General features: G+C 40.8%; 1 protein-coding gene, 1 long non-coding RNA gene and 1 pseudogene across 2 annotated transcripts; 2 read left to right on the top strand and 1 right to left on the bottom strand.

Annotated features, from left to right (window-relative positions):
- The first annotated feature begins 406 nt into the window (after nt 1–406).
- Nucleotides 407–2,196, top strand: LOC121681229. Its single transcript, XR_006022032.1, has 2 exons — nt 407–597; nt 2,076–2,196. It is a non-coding gene; the product is annotated as an uncharacterized LOC121681229 (long non-coding RNA).
- Nucleotides 2,197–5,088: 2,892 nt separating this feature from the next.
- Nucleotides 5,089–10,599, top strand: bco1l (beta-carotene oxygenase 1, like). The gene is made up of 11 exons (XM_042060832.1): nt 5,089–5,149; nt 5,485–5,613; nt 5,705–5,834; nt 5,964–6,111; nt 6,333–6,480; nt 7,072–7,292; nt 7,385–7,651; nt 8,515–8,620; nt 9,549–9,643; nt 9,741–9,852; nt 10,096–10,599. The coding sequence occupies exons 1-11, from the start codon at nt 5,089–5,091 to the stop codon at nt 10,254–10,256; spliced, it is 1,578 nt and encodes a 525-aa protein (XP_041916766.1). The 3' UTR covers nt 10,257–10,599.
- Nucleotides 10,600–12,751: 2,152 nt separating this feature from the next.
- Nucleotides 12,752–13,851, bottom strand: LOC121682426 (annotated as a pseudogene).
- Between the last annotated feature and the right edge of the window lie 9,221 nt (nt 13,852–23,072).

Consider the following 23,072-nt stretch of genomic DNA (forward strand, 5'->3'; position numbering starts at 1 on the left):
GATTACGTAGCTATGAATTTAAACAAATGTGACATGGCAGACTTTGATCTTGAAATCTCCTGGCTTCTTCTTCTTATTATAACCTTTTCTTTTTACCTTTTCAAGAATTAATGCGACGCTAACCGCTTAACGTACAGACATGTTGAAATAACCGTTCTGAAGGTCTGGAGTGGGGCAAGAGAGTTATTATTTCAGATTTTTTATAAAGTTTATACTTTTTAAGAAATAGGGGATTAAAAATGGTAAAAAGCTAATTTTTCCCCCATAGACTTGAATGGCTGTGATGTCATAATGGCCTAAAGCCAGCTGCGCTCGTTAAGCTCCCAGAGTAGTTCCCGGGCAAATTAGAACACTGACACAGGTGTCACCTGTGAATTCAACCGTCTCAGCTTCTAATGCATACAATCTGGTGCTCCCTAAAACTACACATCCCGTAATTAACTTGTGCGCATGCGCAGTAGCGTTCTCCTTGCCTCATTGATTCGATTCTACAGGCACTGCTGCTGTCAAGCATCCTCTTGAAGAAAGTTTACGTTCTTGTTGTCTGGTTCGTCCAACAAACGACGATGAAACGGACGTTTTCCTACCACACCCAATGTAAGTTACAATTATTTGTGTTTTGTATTTGAATGGAGTGTGTGAAGTCTGTTTAAAACGACTCGGCTAATCAAGTAAGCAAGCAAGCTGGCGTTAGCTTTAAACTTGTAGCTTAGCAACATAGTAAGTTCAGAGCCCGTCTACGGAGAGCCTTGCCACTCCGTATCAAGTCCCATTGTACCGAATTTTGGATGCAGTTCCACCAGAGTTCCACTGGGGGCGATCGCCATGAGTGCAGAATTAATGGGAGTCAATGGAGCTAGACGGCTAAATTTGTCTCTTTCACCTGATTGTCGTTGACAAATTTCAAATTTGATTGTAGTTTGTATAACTTCAACATGGGTTATAGGTCAAAAGTTGAATGAACGAGTACTTATGTCCTTTTGATTTCTTACAGGTTGGGTCGTTGTTGCACATAACACGCTAGCATTGTGCTAATGAATGACATCATTGACACATTTGAAAGGCTTTTTAGAACAATTAAGTGACTTTAAAATATATAATACTCAACCAAGTGTATTTTCTTTGCCTCCCCTTTCGAATGCAATACTCAAATTACTTGAAAAAAAATTATATCCCAAGAAAAGTGGATTTTGAGGGGTACAGCTCCATAGACCTCCATGCATTCTGCACTCGTGGACGAGCGCCCTCATGTGGAACCACAGAAGGAACTGCAACCAGTTCAGAAACCGGAAGTTTTCCGAGAGTGGCAGTTCTCCCCTTATTAGACATTCTCTGGTAAGTTCATGTTTCTAGGTTCGCGGTTGTGTGCAGTGGAGGCGGTAGCAGCTAGCTAAGGACTCAAATTGCCAGCCAGCCGCCTTTCGTAGCGATAGCTGGCCTGACGAGGGAAATGGCAAACAGTCACTGGCTGAAACTTAGCCTTCGTTTTGAACTACGTTTGTATGAGTGGCTCAATGAGTTAAATCTCCAGTTACAAGGCTAAGACAAGCACCTACCTCACCTAGCAGATCTAAGATTACTGCATTCACCAAAAAACTTGAGGTATGGGACAGGCGCCTCGATCACGACAGTATTATGCCTTTGAGAATCTGAGTGAAATCACTGAAACGTCTGATTCGGGAGCCACTGTAGGCCTACATCACATCCCTGCAAAGTTTATTTCAAAAATATTTCCCAACCAGCAGTGATCCATTTAATGCAGCATGTTGGCACATTATGTATTTATTTATTATATCTGCAGCACCAGCTGATTTTAACTCTGCTGCCGAGGATATATTTGGAACTTGTCATTATTTCAATAAATTTGACAATTTTAAGTTTGACCTACCACTTTCTTAGAACGATGAGGGACAGGTGGGGTTTAAAAATGCCCCCTTGATCTAAGTGGGGAATGAAAGAAAAAGTTTGAGAACCACTGGCGTAAAATAACTTGATTGTAGGCTTAGCTGTTAGTTTGTTGCTCAGTTGAACATATTTATCTAACAGCTGCCCCCCCCCCCTTCTATTTCTGTTAGGTGCCGCTTCACTCTGCTACTGAAGGATCAGGCTGACTGCAACTGCTATGGATGGCAGGAAAACACAGTACACGTGAATTTCTAGATGAAGAGTGAATAAATGCACTTGCTTAACTGATAACAAGTTGTCAGTGGTTATTTACACACCATTGACACAAGTGTGAACATTTGTATGGACTCAATGATGAAGTCAAATGTCAAGGCCAACCCCACCTTGAGTGTGACATCTCAAGAATGCCTGACGCACAAGGTTTTTTGGTACAAGGGTTTGTATGAACGCAAAGATTAAGTGATTCAATGTTTTTTTTTCAGGAATCTCCCCACCAACATTAACCCAGCAGCTTTCCATCCACTATTGTAATTCCTCTGGCATTACATTTCTAGTTTTGTATGTTCCCACCTTGCTAAAATTGCTTGGGTACACTTTGGTCAACCAGACGATGGGGAAAAAGCGGATTTAATAGCAATTTAGCCAGACGTCTTCTATGCAATGCTTCTATGTGGCAACAACAATCCTTCAACAATCTTGAATATTTTGTTAAATGCACATGCAGAGGAGGGGCAGCAGGCTACGAGAGAGAGCGGGGCGGGGTAAGGAAAGGCTGGGTGCGTAAATAGCGCAGCTCAATGGCAATGCAAGGATCTTATATTTATTTGAATTTAAATTAAATGAAATTAAACAAAGAATATTAATATGTGGCGGCCGATTTTGATTTAATGGCGCACCGCCACAGATTAGTCAATGTATGGGAAACACTGATGTAATGACACAAGCAATGTAATAATGCTAATTTGTTGGGGTAGGACTATTCAGCAGGCAGAGGTGGAAAGTAACAAATTACATTCACTCACGTTACTGTATTGAGTAGCTTTTTGTGTATGTTGTATTTTCTAAGTAGTTTTTAAAATCAGGTAATTCATTTTATTGTACTTGGCTACATTACAAATCCCATCCGTTACTGAGTAAAAAAAGTTAAGACTAACGTAAACTGAAAGGGAGAAAAAAAATCCCCTACCGTGGCAATCAAGCTGGCACCAAGTCTCTCTGAAAGAGATGGAGATGGAGGCGGATCACAAGATCCTTCAGATTACCTATGGAAAGTGTATTTTCTGCTCTTTCAGTGGGTTGTCTCAGTTCGTTTTTAGCACTACGATAGCGGAGATATTCAAGCAGTTTACCTGAGTGTACTGTACATTTGCAAAGGCAGGACATTTGCAAAACGCATGGACATATACTTTTACAAATAATTGTGTAAACTACTCGTCTTTTTTCTATATTGATCTACTTTTACACAAAGCCTCACAAGACCAGGTGCTAGGGCTCAGTTGTGTTTCTCAAGTGGCTGAAATGTGGTCAGTTTATAAAACAATATTCTAACCTCTGTAACTTTGTGCCAGTACTTCACACTATTTTTCTGATTGTTTCCTAAACTACAGGGTCTCAGCTTTCTAAAGAGGTCAAGGATTTGATGGTAAGCTAAAATAGGTGGGAACAGTGCCCTCTGAAGTTCTGTGCACTGCAAAGCTAGCAAGGATGAGCGTGCCTAAATTTGAAAAATCAACTGCTGCTCAAATTTAAAAGAGAGCCTCGGTGATTTTTCACATAGATCTCCGTTTTCGAGGTCACTGAGTATATATATTTTTTTTTTTAAAAAACGAAAACAATTGGTTTTACCTATAGCTCGAGTTGCTGCAGCCAAGCAGCTACAGCGCTACACTATGGGGGCATGGGCATGGGGGCTCACGATCATGCCCCCAGAGTGTAGTGCTGTATCTGCCTGGTTCCTTTAGCTGCTCGCTGCAGCAACTCGAGTTAGGTAAAACTGATTATTTTATTTTTCTAAGTAACTTTTACTTAAAGTACATTTTAAATGAACTACTTTTTACTTTTACTTGAGTACATTTTCAGATTGGTAATTTAACTTGTACTTGAGGAATATTTCATCAAAGTATTGGTCATTCTTTGGGAAAGTGTATTTTGGTCTGATTAGGCCCACAACACACATTAGAACATATATTAATATTTCTTGAAGGCCTTCTGTTGACCTACGTTTAAGTTGATCTTTTCTGTCATTTTTGTATGTAAATGATCAGTCATCCTGAGTTCACCAGCACAATGACCTCATGATGTACACGCTGGCAGAAATCTGGTGTCACCATTATTTATTGGCTTGTTATTTAGTGTATGTGTGAAATTACATTAACATTACATTACATCAACATTACTCTGATCATGTATTTAAGCATGATCCATAGGACCATATTGGTCTTTTATGGATGGGTGGAGCCAGGCTGGAAATTGTATACAGCAGGTGGAAAAGCACAAAAGAACACCTTATCCAAACCACTGATAAGCAAAGTTCACATTAAGATAAAGCAATTTAGATAAAGGTAAGAGGGAAATCAAATTAGGGTATTTGTTTCAGAGATGTTATAATGTGTGTAACATTAGCAGTATCTGCGCAACTAAATACAATAAAACTAATAAATATACCACATGTAATAACAGAGAGTTTTTTCAGAGCATATGAAGTGAGTGTAACACCTCATCCAAACCATTGTGGTGATAAACAAAGTTCACATTTAGATAAAGCAATTTAGATAAAGTGGGAGGAAAACCAAATGAGGGTGTTTCAGAGATTGTAGTGTGCGTTATATCAGCAGTTATATCAGCAGTGTCTGGCAAACTAAATAATAAAGGCTGCTTATTGAATGCACATTAAGACAGTGCCATGAGTGAACATTTGCAAGAAACATCTTACCAAAAGAGTTGAAGAAGAGTGAACACTAAGGGACTTCTTCAGTTGAATGAAAGAGTTTACTGATCACAAATATGTCATGATGGTTCCAGTTACATAACAAAGACGTGCACTTACACATGCAGGCTGTGGTGCTTTGTCTGCATATATATGGACAGGCGTAGTAAACGAAGGGACCTTTTGCCACGTCTAACGTCTATTTTATGAGAAAGTCTTCCAACGAACAAAGGATAGTAAGCTGACAAAGTGGAATCATGCAGGTATTTTATCAGAATGGAAAAGAAACCCCAGAGCCCGTAAAAGCTAAAATATCTGGTAAGTATTTCACTCAAGCTTATAGTTTATCAATGGCACTGATAACTATTTTCTTTGTTTTTAAGTCTATGTTCAAACAAGTTTACATATAAAGTTTGTTGTATGTGCATTGAGTGATGGCCCTGATTTATGGTAATTGTAGCTGAACAACAAAGTTATTGCTTTAAACCCTCTCTCACTGGTTTACAACTACACTGGTGACAAAAGTTGATATTGAACAGCTGGTTGTAATGATCAGATAGATAGATAGATAAATAGATATAGAGAGATACTTTATTGATCATACCATGGGAAACAGCATGATTCCTTCTTTCCTTGTGTTTGCCTGCATCCAGGCACAGTTCCTGACTGGTTACAGGGGACCCTTGTGCGCAATGGACCTGGGATGTTCTCTGTTGGGGACACGGCCTATAAACACTGGTTTGATGGCATGTCTCTCCTCCATAGCTTCACCTTTAAAGATGGTGAGAGCGAGGAGCAGAGCACACAGCACTACTTGCACTGAGTCGCAATGCAATACAACAGCTACTGATAGTGAATGCTGTCACTTTCCAGGTGATGTCTACTACCGGAGTAAATTTCTCAAGAGTAATACTTTCAAAAAGAACACTGGTGCCAACAGGATTGTGGTGTCTGAATTTGGAACCATGGTCTATCCTGATCCCTGCAAAAACATTTTTTCAAAGTAATACCTGAATTTCAGTGTAATAGTTTCTCATTTTCAGTTGAAACTTATAAAATGAAAAGGAACTGAAATGAAATGATGTTAAGCTGAAGAGAATTCAGACCCATTACATATATGGCTTCTCCACAGGGCTTTTACCTATCTCAGCAATGCCATCCCTGATTTCACGGACAACGGCCTTGTGAGCATTATAAGATATGGTGAGGACTACTATGCAGCATCTGAAGTGAACTACATCAACCAGATCGACCCTCACACTCTGGAGACAGTCGGGCGAGTGAGTTGAAACATATTTACTCTAATAATACTGATTACTGAAAATATGTATTTCTTTGTTTGTTTTTTCATTGAGTTTACGAATGTGTACAAATTATCATTTTGCAACATTATCATTTCAGAAAAATCACTAATTAAGCAAGGTGTGAAAGAAAGCCCTCCGTGACATTATGAAACTGATATTCATCCTCAGCCAATATGTGTGAATAACTTCTGTTCCAGGTAAATTACAGGAACCATATTGCACTGAACCTGGCTACTGCTCACCCTCACTATGATGAGGAAGGAAACACATACAACATGGGCACAGCGATCATGGGGTTTGGCCGACCCAAGTACATGATATTCAAAGTTCCAGCCAACGCATCAGGTATTAGCATTAAAAACTGCTGTGGACAGGATGACGTACAGTAAAGCATTTTTTACTTAGGCTGTGTTCACATTTGCCATCTTTTTTGAAGCTGCTGACTGAAAATGACTTCAGTTATAGAGATATAGAGAAATACATTTAAGCAATATGGCACGAGTAAGAGTGGCTTTGGTAGCAGATATTGACATGCCTGTGATTCGGCCATAGGCACGAGGCCAGACCTAAATGTTGTTATACAGTTTGAATTTATTTATTTATTTATGTATACATTTTTTTTATTTATTGCTAATGTGATTGCAAAAACTCCAAGCTTTTTGACTAAACAAACCTCTGTAGTAGCTCTTCATTTAACATGTTTAAACTAACTTACAGGCTAGCTAACTACTTTGCCTCACAACAATTTCCTATCTGAGCTGATTGCTGCAGAACCAACCATCTTATTTACATAATGACAGAGAAATGAAGAAATGTAGAGATACAGAAAAAGATCAATGAAGAAATGTAGACATACATAAAAAAATGAATGCAGAAATGAATTCTCATTTTTCATGACCAAACTGTGTAGACGCCTTTTTTTATTTCTGTCTGCAGATAAAGACAGTAAAAAGCCAGACTTGAGTAAAGTGGAGAAGGTGTGCTCCATCCCCTTCAGATCAGCCCTCTACCCGAGTTACTTCCACAGCTTTGGCATGACGGAGAACTACATTGTCTTCGTGGACCAGGCCTTTAAGCTGGACATCCTCGGGCTTGCAACGGCCTACTTCAGAGGGGTCAATTGGGGAGGCTGTCTCAAGTTTGACAAAGATGATGTTGTAAGTGACAGATTTACTTTGAAGCGGCCATTGTGTGATGTTTCCCCTTTACGTTCCAGATCATGTATATGACTTATATTGTTCTGTTGTAGACAGTATTCCATCTGATCAACCGGAAGACTGGGAAAGCAGTTTCCACAAAGTTCTATGGAGATCCTTTTGTGGTGTTCCACCACATAAATGCATATGAGGAAAACGGCCATGTTGTATTTGATCTGATCACATACAAAGACAGCAATCTGTACGACATGTTCTACATTGACAACTTGAAACAGGACACGGACAAATTCATAGAAAGCCACAAGATCTTCTCACCACCAGTCTGTCAGAGATTCGCCTTACCCATCGCTGTTGAAAAGGTGCAGCAGATATCTCTGCATGAATTGCAGTCCAATTAGATAAGGTTAACCCTTAAAGGAGTACCGTCACACCGGTGTGACAGGAATGTTGGGAAATTAACATTCTAAAGAATATCTGGGTTCATTGAATTCAACATAGAATTTTAGAACCTTCAATTGTTGTGGAACTTAGAATGTTCAAAAACCTACACCTTTAATAGAGTCCCGAAGTCTGACGTAGCGTTTCCATGACAGCAGAATCACTGGATCTAAACAAACTTTCGAAGTGGCTTAAATAGCATTGAATGTAGACATGTGGCATCATTTCTAGCTAATAAATTGTTTTAAATGTAGGCTATACCCATTTAAACGTGCTTTGCCTGCTAGGCAGCAGCTTACCCAGATAACACGGATTCCCTGGCAGGTGTAATATAAAGAAACAAAATTCCAGTGGATATTTCACGTCTTCTCAAAGACTGGCGGCTGTTAAGAGTGACGTTTTTTGCTTAAAAAATAAAGCCAAAATACGTGCGTGAATTTTAGGATTTTAACCGCATGCTGTGAAGTTACATGCAGGTCTCTTTTACGGAGGAAACCCATGCTAAAATAAAACTCTGTAGTCACGAATTTGATCGTGTTGGTATGAATATATGTTGTAGTATGTGATTCCTACAGTGTAAAAAAATATACTAACATCTTAGAAACGTTGTAAAATTATTTAAATAGATTAAGAAAGCCACCGCTAATGGTGATTTCAATGGTTAGATTGATTTGTTTAGATCCAGTGAAATTGCTGCCTTGGCAACGCTACGTCATGGCTTCAGTACTCTATTCAATTTGAATTACATCTGTTAATGCTGTGTGGGGCACACTCTCTCTTTCAGGACACTCCAGTAGGCACAAACCTTGTGACACTAGAAGACACCACAGCAAAAGCAGTGATGCAGAAGGATAGCTCAGTCTTCTGTTCGCCTGACCTACTCCTTGTGGGTAGGTTTTCTGCTTCAAATGGTCAATAACCTGGCTGACACTGGACCAATTTTCAGATGAAAATTAAGCCAAGTTTATGTTTGCTTTTTATATGTAAATAGATACGGTCATTTTACACGTTGACCCTTTTCGTTTGTTTCGTGAGCTTGAAGTGAACAGACAAAATCAACGCTCCGTCGGTATCCGTATCTGTTTTTAACGTTGAGCATAATTGAGGCTTTAATCTGGACCATAGACCTCTCCAGACTGACTGAAGCTAACTCTCCAAGTCCTGACCCAGGGGGTCTGGGCCCTTTCAGTTCACATTCGATTTCCAATGAGCTTTACCAGAGGTGAAATTTAAACTAAGTTGGTATATTAAACTCATACTGAATCTTTTCAGTAGTACAGCAAACATATCTGATTTTGTAAAAGGTTACTCTATTTACTATTTTCAAAAAGAAATTATATGTGCGTATCGTTTAATGCTGACGCCATCCACCATATTATATTGCCCTCCCCATGCGTGAAAAATGCTTGATTGTTTGAGCGGAGCGATATACCCCCATTGATACAATGTGGAATTCCACATTAAAAGGTGTCTTTTGTTAAGCTGCAAGTGGTCACGTGCTTAATATTGTATCACATTAATGATGAAGGGTCAACACAGTAGTAAACCATACTTTAATAATTAAAATCTGAATTCTTTTGGTCGAGTAATGTTATTGTAGGCACATGATTGCCTGTGGTAACTAAATCTAATTTGACTGAGATCCCACATCAGATAAACATGCCTCATACTAGCTCAGGAGTTTTTATTCTCATTAGTTAAATGCACTAATGCACATTGCACACACACATACACAAACACTCAAATAGCATTTGATCAAATGAGGATATGTTGTGCGTCTTTTGGAACTTTTTATATTATTGTTATTTTTTTTCACAGGTTTAGAATTGCCACAGATTAATTACAAATTTAATGCCAAAAAGTACAGATATTTCTACGGCTCCAGGGTGGAGTGGTCTCCACATCCAAACAAGGTAAGACGATGTCACAACACTCGATAGGGCAACAGATAACAGTAGGGACAGATTTTCTCATAAGGGTTACAAATGCAGTCCCTCATGTTTCCCGCAGATTGCCAAAGTAGACATCGTCACCAGGACTCATAAAGAGTGGCGCAGTGAAGAGTGCTACCCATCTGAGCCCGTTTTTGTGGCCTCACCCGGCGCTGTGGAGGAGGATGACGGTAAGTGGCACAAATAGAACACAAGTCAAGGCAAGATATCACAGTTTAAAGCAACCTGTGTTTACCATGGTGCTTTACACAATAAAAGAAAAAATAAATGCAAAGCAGGAATATGAAAATATAGTGTCATTTCTGAGAATCGTCACATGTGTTGTGATGGTATGATGTCAAAACTATCCATACAGATTCATAAGTATATGGTGTTAACAGTATGAATATATTTTTCCTTTTTCTTAATTTCAGGAGTCCTTTTGTCCTCGATCGTGTCTCTTAATCCAGCAAAAAAACCCTTTATGCTTATTTTGGACGCCAAAACAATGGAGGAGATTGCACGTGCAGAAGTGGATGCTTCTTTCCACATGGACCTGCACGGCTGTTTCATTCCTCGCAAGGACAGTAACTAAGTAGGGTTTGGTATGGTCATATTGTACATAGATAGATAGATAGATACTTTATTGATCCCCAGGGGGAAATTCAAGTTAGAGGGTTTTATATTGTGGCTTCATTAAAGTTTGTAGTTTGTAAAGGGATGCATAAGATTGAGCTAAAACCAAACACAACAAATTATTTATAAAGAATATTTGAATAATATAGTTTGTATGTACTTGTTTACACATAATATGTATTTTAAAGCTACAGTGTGTAGGTAATCTTTTGTTAGAAATGGAATAGTATTCAAAATGTTTTCATTAGTACATAATACCTGTAAATATGTTTTTGTTAGCTTAGAATGAGCTCTTTATACCTAAATAGGGTGTGGGTCTGCATCTGTCATGTTACCCCCCGCCATCATCCCAGAAAGGACAAACCAGCCCCAACGGAAAAGAAGTATAGGAATAGTAACCGTATAGGAATACTATAGATATACATAGGAATCTTACAGTATTTTAGGACATATAGAGTATAGTAAATGAAACGCCTATGAAGGAAGGTGCTTGCTTGATAACCCTAGTGAAATGCTCTTGAAGGCTGTTCTGTTGGTTGTTTTTGTTAGTGATTTGTGATTTGTTAGTGATTTTGGTTTTGACGGTAAATAGGGCTTGGTTATTGATTGGCTGTGTGAAATCCCCTATATAGCACAATGAATGATAGGTATATTACAGAATATCATTGAAGTATCATACACTACTGTAGAACATCTTTTAGGGGGAAAAAACCCTGGTTCTAACAGGGTAATTTTGTGTTTTCACCACTTGAGGGCTATCAGAGTTTACCCAACACACTTGGAACTGGAGTGTCAATTAGTTACAAGTTAGCAAGCTCATCACTAGAGGCCACTGTAGCTTTATTTATGTTTAACTCAAGTCTTCAATAAGGTGTATTATGTAATGAACTTAATTGATTTAAAATAAATTTACTTTAAGTATTCATATTCATATAGTACTTGGCATATTGCATTTGGCCTTTTGTGAATCATATGAGGAATTTGTGTTTGTTGTGTATTTGTTTAATAACAAATGAAGAAGAGGTAATCTCCAGGAATTTAAATTAAAACTGTTACTGGTTTTCAAACCACATCACAAATGGCATTTTTAATCTGGGCTAACATGATGTCTAGTTGATTAAAACAAATACCAAGCAAAAGGGTTAGAAATCTGTAGAATCTGTATTGTCAGGACTCAGGAGGGAAGTGAGCAGACAAAAAAATCATTGGTGGTGGCATCATTTGTTAAGTGTAGTGAACTTCTATTACGCACTGATTTGGTACAATATTATTTTAGCTCAAGATCCTCCCAAAAGCTTAAAATGCATGAAATGAAATGAAAAGCATGAAAGTATAGCACAAAATAATATCACAAAGGTCTTGAGCACAGACTAGACTACACCGAAAGAAATACATCCAGTCCCAGGACCTTTTGAACATGCCTACGTAATGCATTTATCTGGAGACTTTAGACTCTAGACCAGGGGTGTCAAGCCATCTGAATACATTTGTTGTCTTCCCCTTGGATTCACACACACGACAGTGACTGGCTGCCCTTTGTGGTCAATTTATTAAAAAAGAAAACCAGTAGAACTGGAGGACCAGTGAACAAACTGAATAAGAATCTTGGATCATAACTTTTCCTCATATCAGATGTGTTTGGTTCAATGAGCTGGAAAAGATATCTTCAGCTTCAAGACTAACTTGTGGTAATTAAATGTTTTGTATACTTGGTACAAAACCCATGACCAATGACCAAAAGTCCACTTTCATGGGTTAAACATTCACTTGAAACTTGAAAATCCTGATTGATAGACCTCTAAATATATTCCTGCCTGTCAATCACAAAACAACGTAGTAATAGGTCAAGCAAACAATATTTTTTTATTCCCAGTGTGACTAATCAATATCCCAATTCAGGGTACCTATCATTCCATTCACTCTGACAACTTGACTGATAATGCTAGGATATACTGTTTGCATCATGGAAACAATTTGTGTATAATGTGGCCACTGAACATCTCCAACACATTCAGGACATGATGTCATCAAACTATTTATACAATTTACAATTTACCCAGGAAGGCAATCAATGCCTTTTTAATTCAGACACAATATTTACATTTCTGTTGTAAGCTATAACAGTCATAAAATACATTTAAAATTTGTGTTGGTCCCTTTCTTTATCTATAAGCACTCAACATGACACAGTATCATTATTAAAACTAATCTCAAGTGTTATGACTTTTAAATCATTCTAAATAATATTTTACCATATGCAACATGTTGCAGTAAAATGGAATAAAATTAAATTGATAAATTCTTGAGTATTTCCAGGTTGCTCTACTTTTCTACTTTAGTGGGGCAGCCGTGGCCTACTGGTTAGCGCTTCGGACTTGTAACCAGAGGGTTGCCGGTTTGAACCCCACCAGTAGGCATGGCTGAAGTGCCCTTGAGCAAGGCACCTAACCCCTCACTGTGCCGGGATTAGTGTGTGTTCACTGTGTGCTGAGTGTGTTTCACTAATTCACGGATTGGGATAAATGCAGAGACCAAATTTCCCTCACGGGATAAAAAGAGTATATACTTATACTTTTATTTTTGGAATAAAATTAAATTGATAAATTCTTGAGTATTTCCAGGTTGCTCTACTTTTCTGTCAGTAAAACAGGGCTCCTCAGATAGAGAAAACCATCTGTCAGTGGCAAAAAGTCGTCAATTTTCAGTTTCTAGGACAATAAGCGGAATAGCGCCTTGATGAACGTCTTCCTTCTCTGGTTTGGTTGCCATAGTAGTGTATGTGCGTAATTCACAAGTCGATGCCACAACTGGTGATGATTTGCACCAGAACAAATTCTGGTGCAAATTTTTCTTTGTCTGAACTCGCGTTGCATTAAACAGTATGGAATTGGTATCAGGCAACTATTACTGGCAAGGCAAATAGTAACGGGAGATACATATGTTACCACAATGTAGTATGCTCTGTTAAAATTTGCAACATTCAGTGCAAAATCTTATTGCGTGGTTGGGCATCCAACAAAGAAAAAATAACAGAACCACAATGGTCACTGACTTTGTAACTCTAGAACGGCTTGCAGTATGATGGTTGTTCACACTTCCCTGACAAATGAACCTTAAAAGCATCAAGCAACAAATTGACAATAAGAGCATTGGTAGAACGAAAGCAATGAGAACGTGTTGAAGAAGGTACAGAGCAAGCCAACTCTGCCCATTTGGGAAAGTGAGCACGCACATGTTTTCCCCAGCAACAGTTTTTACTGTGGCAAAAATGGCTGCTGGTGCGGTGGCCACAATGGCCAAGATCCATAATCCTGCACTAACCCATTTGACAGAAAACTTCCTATGCCAAGTGCAGTTTCTCAGTGTTGAGGTGACAGACCAGCAACAGGTGATGCTCATTGCAGTCAAGAAGAACACACTAGCATACATGTTCATAACATTGATTGACACAATAGCTTTACACAACTTTACACCAATGGCCAGCTGAAGTTCAAAGCAATGTGCACTGCCCAAAATGGCAGTGTGAGGACGGACTGAAAGTCAGTTACAGCTAAGTTAAGGACGAAAAAGTTAAAGGAACCGTATGTAAGAAAAATATTTCAATTAATCATAAAATGGCCCTGATATGTCACTAGATATTAAGAAATCATGTTCATTTCAAATACTTATATCACTGACAACAGTAGTCCGGCCAGGATATTGTCATTTAAAAAGTGAAGTTGCAGCCCTCAACTGATGTTGATGTTGTGTTTTGTCATGTCATGTTGTGTTTTGGCCTGATGCGCCACCCTCCACCTATCTACTAATCACGAAGTCAGTAGTGTTTCGCCATCAGGGTTGGCAACCTCGAGTCAGGGGGGAGGGGGAGGGGATACACCGCTCTTCAGTATTTTGAAAGTGATTGCAGTACCAGTTTTGGCCACAATCTTACATATGGTTCCTTTAATGCTGGATTTCTTTCCTTTCTGCCTTAACTTCATAAGAAAAAATACCAACAGGTTTCCAACGAGTATAAGTATTGATGTGTCATCTATGGACTCAAGACTGTTAAATTAATGATCCGACAGAGTTTTGTTATATGGTCCGTTTCCAGTCAGGTTGAGGATCTCCTCCATCCTTTCAGTAAGAGTGACGGCAGGTGCTTTCATCAGCACCGGTCTGTTTAATGTTTGTATATCAACACAACTGACTTCAGTGACATCTCAATACAACCACTACCTCATGTTCCACATTTATAGTCTGAAAAAACAAGCAATTGTTTGTCAGCTCTTGAGGTAACAAACTCTGTAAAACTGCGTTCACTGTTGTTCCGCTCACTACCTATCTAACAGCTTTTTATATAGGATCCTTTTGCCACTCCTGCCTTAGGTGGGAGAGCATTGGAGAAAGTTGTGATTGACAGTGTGTTCTGATGATGCAGCTAGTAACATTCTATATTTGATGTATACGGTAGTCCAGTCAAGAGCTGTATAATAGAGCACAATTCTGACAGCCCTGCTGGAAGAAACTAGCCTGGGTGTTCCCATGCTGCCTTGCGCGCGATTTGATTCACGCTGCTAAGGCAGCCTGGAGCAGATTTTCGCCTGAGATAGGGAACGATCACAGAACAAGGGGGAAAGCAAGACGATGATGAGCTATGCACAAACACATTTGATAGACATCCGTGGCACCCAATCGGATCTGGGCATTTTTTTCAAATACGAGAAAATTAACGTTTGGTTCCCAGACCACGTCTCATTGAGAAGTGGTGGCGCTAGCCAGGCTATTTATTGGGTGCCACGGATGTCTATCAAATGCGTTTGTGCATAGCTCATCATCGTCTTGCTTTCCCCCTTGTTCTGTGATCGTTCCCTATCTCAGGCGAAAATTTGCTCCATGGTCTCTAGGCTGCCTTAGCAGCGTGAATCAAATCGCGCGCAAGGCAGCATGGAACACCCAGGCTAGGAAGAAACAGCCTCTTTAAAAGAGTTTAAGCCAGGTGCTCTTTGTCGCCCCTTTAAAGAGGTATTTCACTTCATAGAGCAAATTGAGAAGATGTTTGGGAGTAAGGCTGGTTCCAATCTCATGGAGCTCTTCAATGCAGTGAGTGTCGTGGAGAAAAGAGTTCAGGAACTTTCCAGCAGGCTCCCATCGTGCTGTAGTATGCAGGGGAAAAAATAAGCAATTGTTTGTCAGAAAAAAAATGTGTAAAAGTCATACGGTTGAGGATAAGAATAGACAACACAATTGAGAAACATCTGGGAAAAAACAAAACTTGAAAGATGGACATCTCGGAAACAAGAGCCAGAGTAATAAGATGAAACGCTCCCTCACCTACCAGCCACCAGCCAACAATACTGCTCCCTCACCTACCAGCCACCAGCCAACATTACTGCTACACCAACACTGCTGCTACACCAACATCCAGCCACCAGCCAACACCGCTGCTACACCAACATCCAGCAGCCAGCCAACACTGCTGCTACACCAACACTGCTGCTACACCAACATCCAGCCACCAGCCAACACCGCTGCTACACCAACATCCAGCCAACACCACTGCTACACCAACATCCAGCAGCCAGCCAACACTGCTGCTACACCAACACTGCTGCTACACCAACATCCAGCCACCAGCCAACACCGCTGCTACACCAACATCCAGCAGCCAGCCAACACTGCTGCTACACCAACACTGCTGCTACACCAACATCCAGCCACCAGCCAACACCGCTGCTACACCAACATCCAGCCAACACCACTGCTACACCAACATCCAACAGCCAGCCAACACCACTGCTACACCAACATCCAGCCAACACCACTGCTACACCAACATCTAACAACCAGCCAACACTGCTGCTACACCAACATCCAACAGCCAGCCAACACCACTGCTACACCAACATCCAACAGCCAGCCAACACTGCTGCTACACCAACATCCAGCAGCCAGCCAACACTGCTGCTACACCAACATCCAGCAGCCAGCCAACACCACTGCTACACCAACACTGCTGCTACACCAACATCCAGCCAACACTGCTGCTACACCAACATCCAGCCAACACTGCTGCTACACCAACATCCAGCAGCCAGCCAACACCACTGCTACACCAACATCCAGCCAACACCACTGCTACACCAACATCCAGCAGCCAGCCAACACTGCTGCTACACCAACATCCAGCCAACACCACTGCTACACCAACATCCAGCAGCCAGCCAACACCACTGCTACACCAACATCCAGCCAACACCACTGCTACACCAACATCCAGCCAACACTGCTGCTACACCAACATCCAGCCACCAGCCAACACTGCTGCTACACCAACATCCAGCCAACACTGCTGCTACACCAACATCCAGCAGCCAGCCAACACTGCTGCTACACCAACATCCAACATCCAACCAACACTGCTACAGCAGCATCCAGCAGCCAGCCAACACCGCTGCTACACCAGCATCCAGCAGCCAGCCAACACTGCTGCTACACCAACATCCAGCAGCCAGCCAACACCACTGCTACACCAACATCCAGCAGCCAGCCAACACTGCTGCTACAGCAGCATCCAGCAGCCAGCCAACACCGCTGCTACACCAGCATCCAGCAGCCAGCCAACACTGCTGCTACAGCAATATCCAGCAGCCAGCCAACACCGCTGCTACACCACCTGTGTAAGTACCCAGCCATCATCACTGCTCCTCCACCTGCAGCTGCCCGCCACCGCTGCTACATCAATATCCAACAGACAGACAACTAGCTGCTCCACCACCTGTCAGTACCCAGCCATCATCACTGTTCCACCACCTGCCAGTACTTAGTCATCATCACTGATTCCACCATACCAACCGCAAGACAACATTGCTGCTATGCCAACATCCAGCTGCCAACCAACATTACACTGCTAACATTACTGCACCAACCAGTTTTTAACTTCTCGCTGATGCTACACTAACATGCTACACCAACCAGTACAGTAGCCTAGCCTATTTGCACATATCTGTGAGCTGGGGGTGGAGCAATCTTGTTTTAGCTTTAGATGGTGTGACATGGGGATGATAATGTTTGTAAGATTTTTAATGACCTGTTGTACTTGTACATTTTTTCATCTGTCAGTATATTTTACTGTTATTATTCCACCTACCCAAGGACTATGGGCGGAAATTAGCAATATTTGCTATAACCTGACACTACTTGTGCAAGGATAATGCATTTTTGTGCACTGTCCCTGATTAAATAAATACATTACAATTACAACATCCAGCAGGCAGCCAAAATCACTACTATTCCAACTATATTAAACCTATTTGTTAAGCCACCCATGTAGAAGTGTAAACCTAACTGTAAATGCATGAACATTAAAACAGTAAAGCTAGGACGCAACAACAGCAGTGGATAAAATGAATATACAATAACTTCAAATTTGCTGGTGTTTCTTGTTTAAATATATAGGCCTATTATGGTTACATTTATTTAATAGATTTAGCATGGTCCTTTCTGTAAAGTTAGTATTCGATTAGCCTACTTATTTAGCCTACTAGATTAACTCTTTGACATTGTTGTCTTATTTCCTCTAAAGATAAACGCCACGATCAACATGAAATAGCCTACCAAAAGCAAAAGCCATGCCAGTGCTGATAAGAAAGCTGTCAAACATTTTCTGACTAACTATGTAAAATAAACTTTTGATAAATTAAATTTTAATATGATGTTTACCTCAGATTATCCATGTGGTTTTCCGTTGTTGAATCAACAGTGCCGGTTGATCCAGTCGTCGTCCAACTTCACGTCAAATTTGACTCAAATGACACACGTTCATTTCTTCAAATCAGTGTGTGGGGAAAACCGCGTTAAATGTCACAATACTCGATATTGCAACAGATAGCCTAACGGTAGGGACAGATTTTCTCATAAGGGTTACAAATTCTGTCCATCATCTTTACCGTAGAACCAGAACTCGAGTGGAGTGAAGTGCTACCCATTTGAGCCTATTCTTGTGGCCTCACCCGGCGCTGTAGAGGATGACGGTAAGTGGCACAGAACACAAGCAGAGCCCGTTTACGGAGAGCCGGATCACTCCCTATTAACTCCATTGTACCTGCAATCTGTTACAGTTCCGCTAGGGGCGATCAGGAATAAGTGCAAAAACAATGGGGGTCTATGGAGCTAGACGGCTAAATTTGTCTCTTTCACCTGGTTGTCGTTGAAAATCGAGGATTTGATTGTGGTTTCTGCAAGCTCACTATGGATTATAGGTCAAAAGTTGAATGAACGAGTACTTACGTCCTTTCGATTTCTTACAGGTTGGGTCGTTGTTGCCCACAACACACTAGCTTTCTGCTAATGAATTTGAGGGGTACAGCTCCATAGACCTCCATTAATTCTGCACTTATTCGTGAGCGCCCTCATGTGGAACCAGAAAAGGAACTGCAACCAGTCCAGAAACCGAAAGTTTCCCGAGAGTGGCGGTTCTCCCCTTATTAGACATTCTCTGACACAAGTCAAGTCAAGACAGGGGTGGAGCCAGACGGGTGGCTCGGTGTGGCACAGGCTACCCTTAAAATTGGACTGGCCACCCCAAAATCCTAGTCTATGGTTGGCCATTATGACGGTCTATGGCGGGACCTTTCTTGATGCACCTGCAGCGCTAGTTTGAAGTGTCAGACAGACGTTGGAAAGTGGCAAACACGCTTGCCATTATACATGACTTATTGTTTTTAGCAGTTGAGTTTAGGCCTACAGGCTACTGCTTGTGCTAACAGGCAAAGATATCTATTTACCTATCGCATCTGCCAGTGCCTATTTATCTAATCACACACACACAAGTTGCGTCTGTTGAATCACGTCATTCTAGACTTATTTTCCTACCTGCTTATTTTACCTAGCCTACCCTGCCAACATTTGCTAGGTCATTAAGTGTTAACTGTGCCTAAAAGCATTTAATTATAATACTGTCCTAATCAAGGTTTGAAAATCGGAGGTGCAGGCTACTGTGACCTTGGTGCCCCCTTCTTTCAATATTATTATGACCGCCGCGCAGCGAAGCGGCGGTCATATAGGTTTAGTCAGATTTTTTTTTTTTTTTCTTTTTTTTTTTTTTCTTTTTCGCATGCCCAAATTTCCGTCAATGATTCCCGGGACACTGAAAGACCGGGGTACACGAAACTTGGTGGACATGTAACCCCACATGGATAGCATGGAACCATCGTTTTTCGTTTTGATCTGTAGCCCCCCCGCTGAATTGGACCCCCCGAAAGGAGGGTAGGGCAGACACAGTTTTCTGTGAATATCTCGAAAACCGTAGGGTTTAGGAGGACCATTTTTTTTTTGTATGTTGATCTCAAGGGGCCATGTCAACCCATTCCATAACCACTCATTTCATGTATAGCGCCACCTAGTTAAACACAAAAAAGTAAAAATGAGGTGGTGTAATTGAAGGTATCTGTGACCTAACATAGTCAAAACTGCACGAAATTGGAAGTGTAGGATCATTATGACACCCTCTGTATGCACGCCAAGTTTTGTGGAATTCCGTTCATGGGGGGCCACACAATAAATTAATTTATGTTACTATACACCAACTGGCCTGTAGGTGGCCGGAGACAGTTTTCTGTGAATATCTCGAGAACTGTAGGGCCTAGGAGGTCCACCTTTTTTTGTATGTTGGTCTTAAGGGGGCATGTCAACCCATCCCATTACCACTTATTTCATGTATAGCGCCACCTAGTTAAAAATTAAAAAGCAAAAAATTAGGTGTTTTCATCTCAATATCTCTGGCTGACAAGGTCAAAACTGCACGAAATTAAAAGTGTAGGATCATTATGACACCCTCTGAATGCATGCCGAGTTTTGTGTACTTTCGTTCATGGGGGGCCTTACAATAAAATAATTTATGTGTACATTTAGTGACGTACACCAACAAGGATTCCCGGCACACTGAAAGACCGGGGTACACAAAACTTGGTGGGCATGTACCCCCACATGGATAGCATGGAACCGTCATTTTTCGTTTTCATCTGCAGCCCCCCCGCTGGACTGGACCCCCCGAAAGGAGGGTAGGGCAGACACAGTTCTCTGTGAATCTTTTATGGTATGTTGGTCTCAAGGGCCCACATCAACCTGGCTCATAATCACTCATTTGTGATTTGCCCCCCCCCCCCGGTAAAAAATGAAAATCAGTAGGATTAAAAGAAAGCCAAAACTAGATGTACCGCATAGCGGTACAAAATATGACCGCCGCTCAGTCCTGTACATCCATTCCGCGAAAATAAATCACACTTCAATTTGTCTCCATCTTTTACTCCATCCCCCACTCTTGAAACTTTTGTGTATGCTTGTTTGGCATGCCTGAGTGTGTGTGTGCGGCTGCACAGAAAGTAGCCTACTTGTGCTGAAAAGGTGAATAGATTGTAGAATAGCCAAAGAAGATGTAGCATTGTTATAAAACCTTTAAAATCTCTAAACAATCACAAGTAGGGCAGGTCATCACAGTTCATCCATTGCAACTGGATTGATGAAAGGTCACTTACACCTGTAGGCTACATTGTATTTGGGAAAAGCAAAAGGTATCAGCATAATGTTATTTATTTATTTTTTATGTATTTATAAACAAAAACATCTCTGTCAGTTCCATGCCGTTTTCAACAGCTATCAAAAACAAAGGTCATTTTTGGATGGATGGATTTTTTGTGAATATTTCTTCTTCTACATAAGATTTTAGTCATCTTTAGTTCATGTAATACTTTATTGTCAATGCACAAATTAAGTAGTAGTCTGAAACGTTATTGTTAATGCACAAATTAAGTAACAGTAGTCTGAAACGAAATGCTGTTTTACATCTAACCAGTGGTGCAAATAACTGACATGTCCAAATGGGCCTTGATGAAATGCGTCGCTAGACTGTTCATACACATTTTAACGGGCCAAAGCTGAAGAGCTTTAGTCCGTTATTGTTCGTGCAAATATAGGCTGATTCATGTTCCCTTGCATTGTGTAACTGAGGTCCATGGCTAGTCTGGCTTTCATCAGACCAAGCTCAATCTTTTAAGAAATCAGAAAATAAATAGCGGGCAGATCAGGCTGGGTTCACCCAGCCTAGTCCATAGGCACCCGATATTGTTTAATTTTCAGATTGAGATATACACGCTCTGGCTATTCTAAATGCAAAAATGCATTAGGGAGTTATGACAAAACTGTAACTAACAAACTAGATCCTAATAGAAAGCTGTTAGCTTCCCTAAGCTACAGGTAGGATTATAAGGTAGGCCTATTTACAACATAAATTGTCAATAGGCTATGCTGGCGACACAAATAAAATCTCCTTTGGAAACCAATGGCTTACGACTTACAGTATCAAGCGGACTTAAACTGCCATATCGTGGCGAAAAGTTGTAATAACATTCACGCAGTTCCATGAGTCAAGGAAAGCGCGAATGAAGTAGCCACTTCTAAATGGGACCCACTACACAGTAGCTTAAGGTGTGTTGCTAAAGCAGCCATAATGAAATGAAGGTGTCATTGTTTGGATACTTCACACACACGTGCTTTTTAATTTCACAGACTACAACTACCAAGCTGGAATCAAAGCACATCGATTCCCCTCTCACACCCTGCACGCACTTAAAACAAAATAAACAGGCGTCTCAGTCTCACTCATGTATAGGCAAAACTGTATCAGACCGGTGTAACGTTGGTAAATCTTCCATTGCACAGAATGATTTTGTAGCACGTGCAATAAATGACAGTCGAAAGATACAAACAGTGCTGCTATCAATTTGCCTGGTATAACCGCATTTATAGTTTTCTACAAATGCAATCAATCAAATGGGCCTCCATCACTCAACCAACGCTAACGGTAACATTACCTAGGTCCTTATTGATATTACAAGATTAACGTACCTGCAGTAAAAACCAAGCATGTCCGATAAACATCCTCACTTCATCCTCACTTACACTTCATGTGAACATCGTCCTGTCCTTATTAGATGTTCGCTGCGGTAAATTACAGTCCTTGTAGGAAGTGTCCATTATTTTTTCAACCCACTTTTAACTTCCAAAAAAATTACGTCTCACTGCAACGATGCGCCATCTAGTGGACAAACGACTACTTATCGCCAATACTGAAAATGCAGCCATGATGATGATGATGAATATTTTGGCTTTCTTTTGATCCTATTGAATTTGTAATTATGTATCGGCCGTTCTAATACCGATAGTATGTGGGTGCCTGTGTGTGTGCATGTTTATATGTGTGCACCGCCATTTACAGGCCAATGAGTGTACAGTCACTAAATGTACACATAACCTAATTTTTTTAGCCCCCCCCATGGATGAAATTCTACGAAACTTGGCATACCCCCAGACCCCCAGAGAATGCCAGGTCAATCATACACATAAAATTTGGTGCAGTTCTGAACATCTTAACTGAAGATAGGGGCGATTAAAGCAGAATAATATTGCATTTTCATTTTTGACCGGGGCGGGGGGGGGGAGGGGGGCAAATCACAAATGAGTGATTATGAGCCAGGTTGATGTGGGCCCTTGAGACCAACATACCATAAAAGATTCACAGAGAACTGTGTCTGCCCTACCCTCCTTTCAGGGGTCCAGTCCAGCGGGGGGGCTGCAGATGAAAACGAAAAATGACGGTTCCATGCTATCCATGTGGGGGTACATGCCCACCAAGTTTTGTGTACCCCGGTCTTTCAGTGTCCCGGGAATCCTTGTTGGTGTACGTCACTAAATGTACACATAAATTATTTTATTGTAAGGCCCCCCATGAACGAAAGTA

This window comes from Alosa sapidissima, chromosome 14 (genome assembly GCF_018492685.1).
Source record: "Alosa sapidissima isolate fAloSap1 chromosome 14, fAloSap1.pri, whole genome shotgun sequence".
Classification (NCBI taxonomy): domain Eukaryota; kingdom Metazoa; phylum Chordata; class Actinopteri; order Clupeiformes; family Clupeidae; genus Alosa; species Alosa sapidissima.

Coding starts and splice junctions, on each gene's coding strand:
- bco1l (XM_042060832.1), top strand. CDS start 5,089: ATGCAGGTATTTTATCAGAATGGAAAAGAAACCCCAGAGCCCGTAAAA. Junction 5,835..5,963: donor TGCAAAAACATTTTTTCAAA/GTAATACCTGAA, acceptor GCTTCTCCACAG/GGCTTTTACCTATCTCAGCA. Junction 6,481..7,071: donor AGTTCCAGCCAACGCATCAG/GTATTAGCATTA, acceptor TTCTGTCTGCAG/ATAAAGACAGTAAAAAGCCA.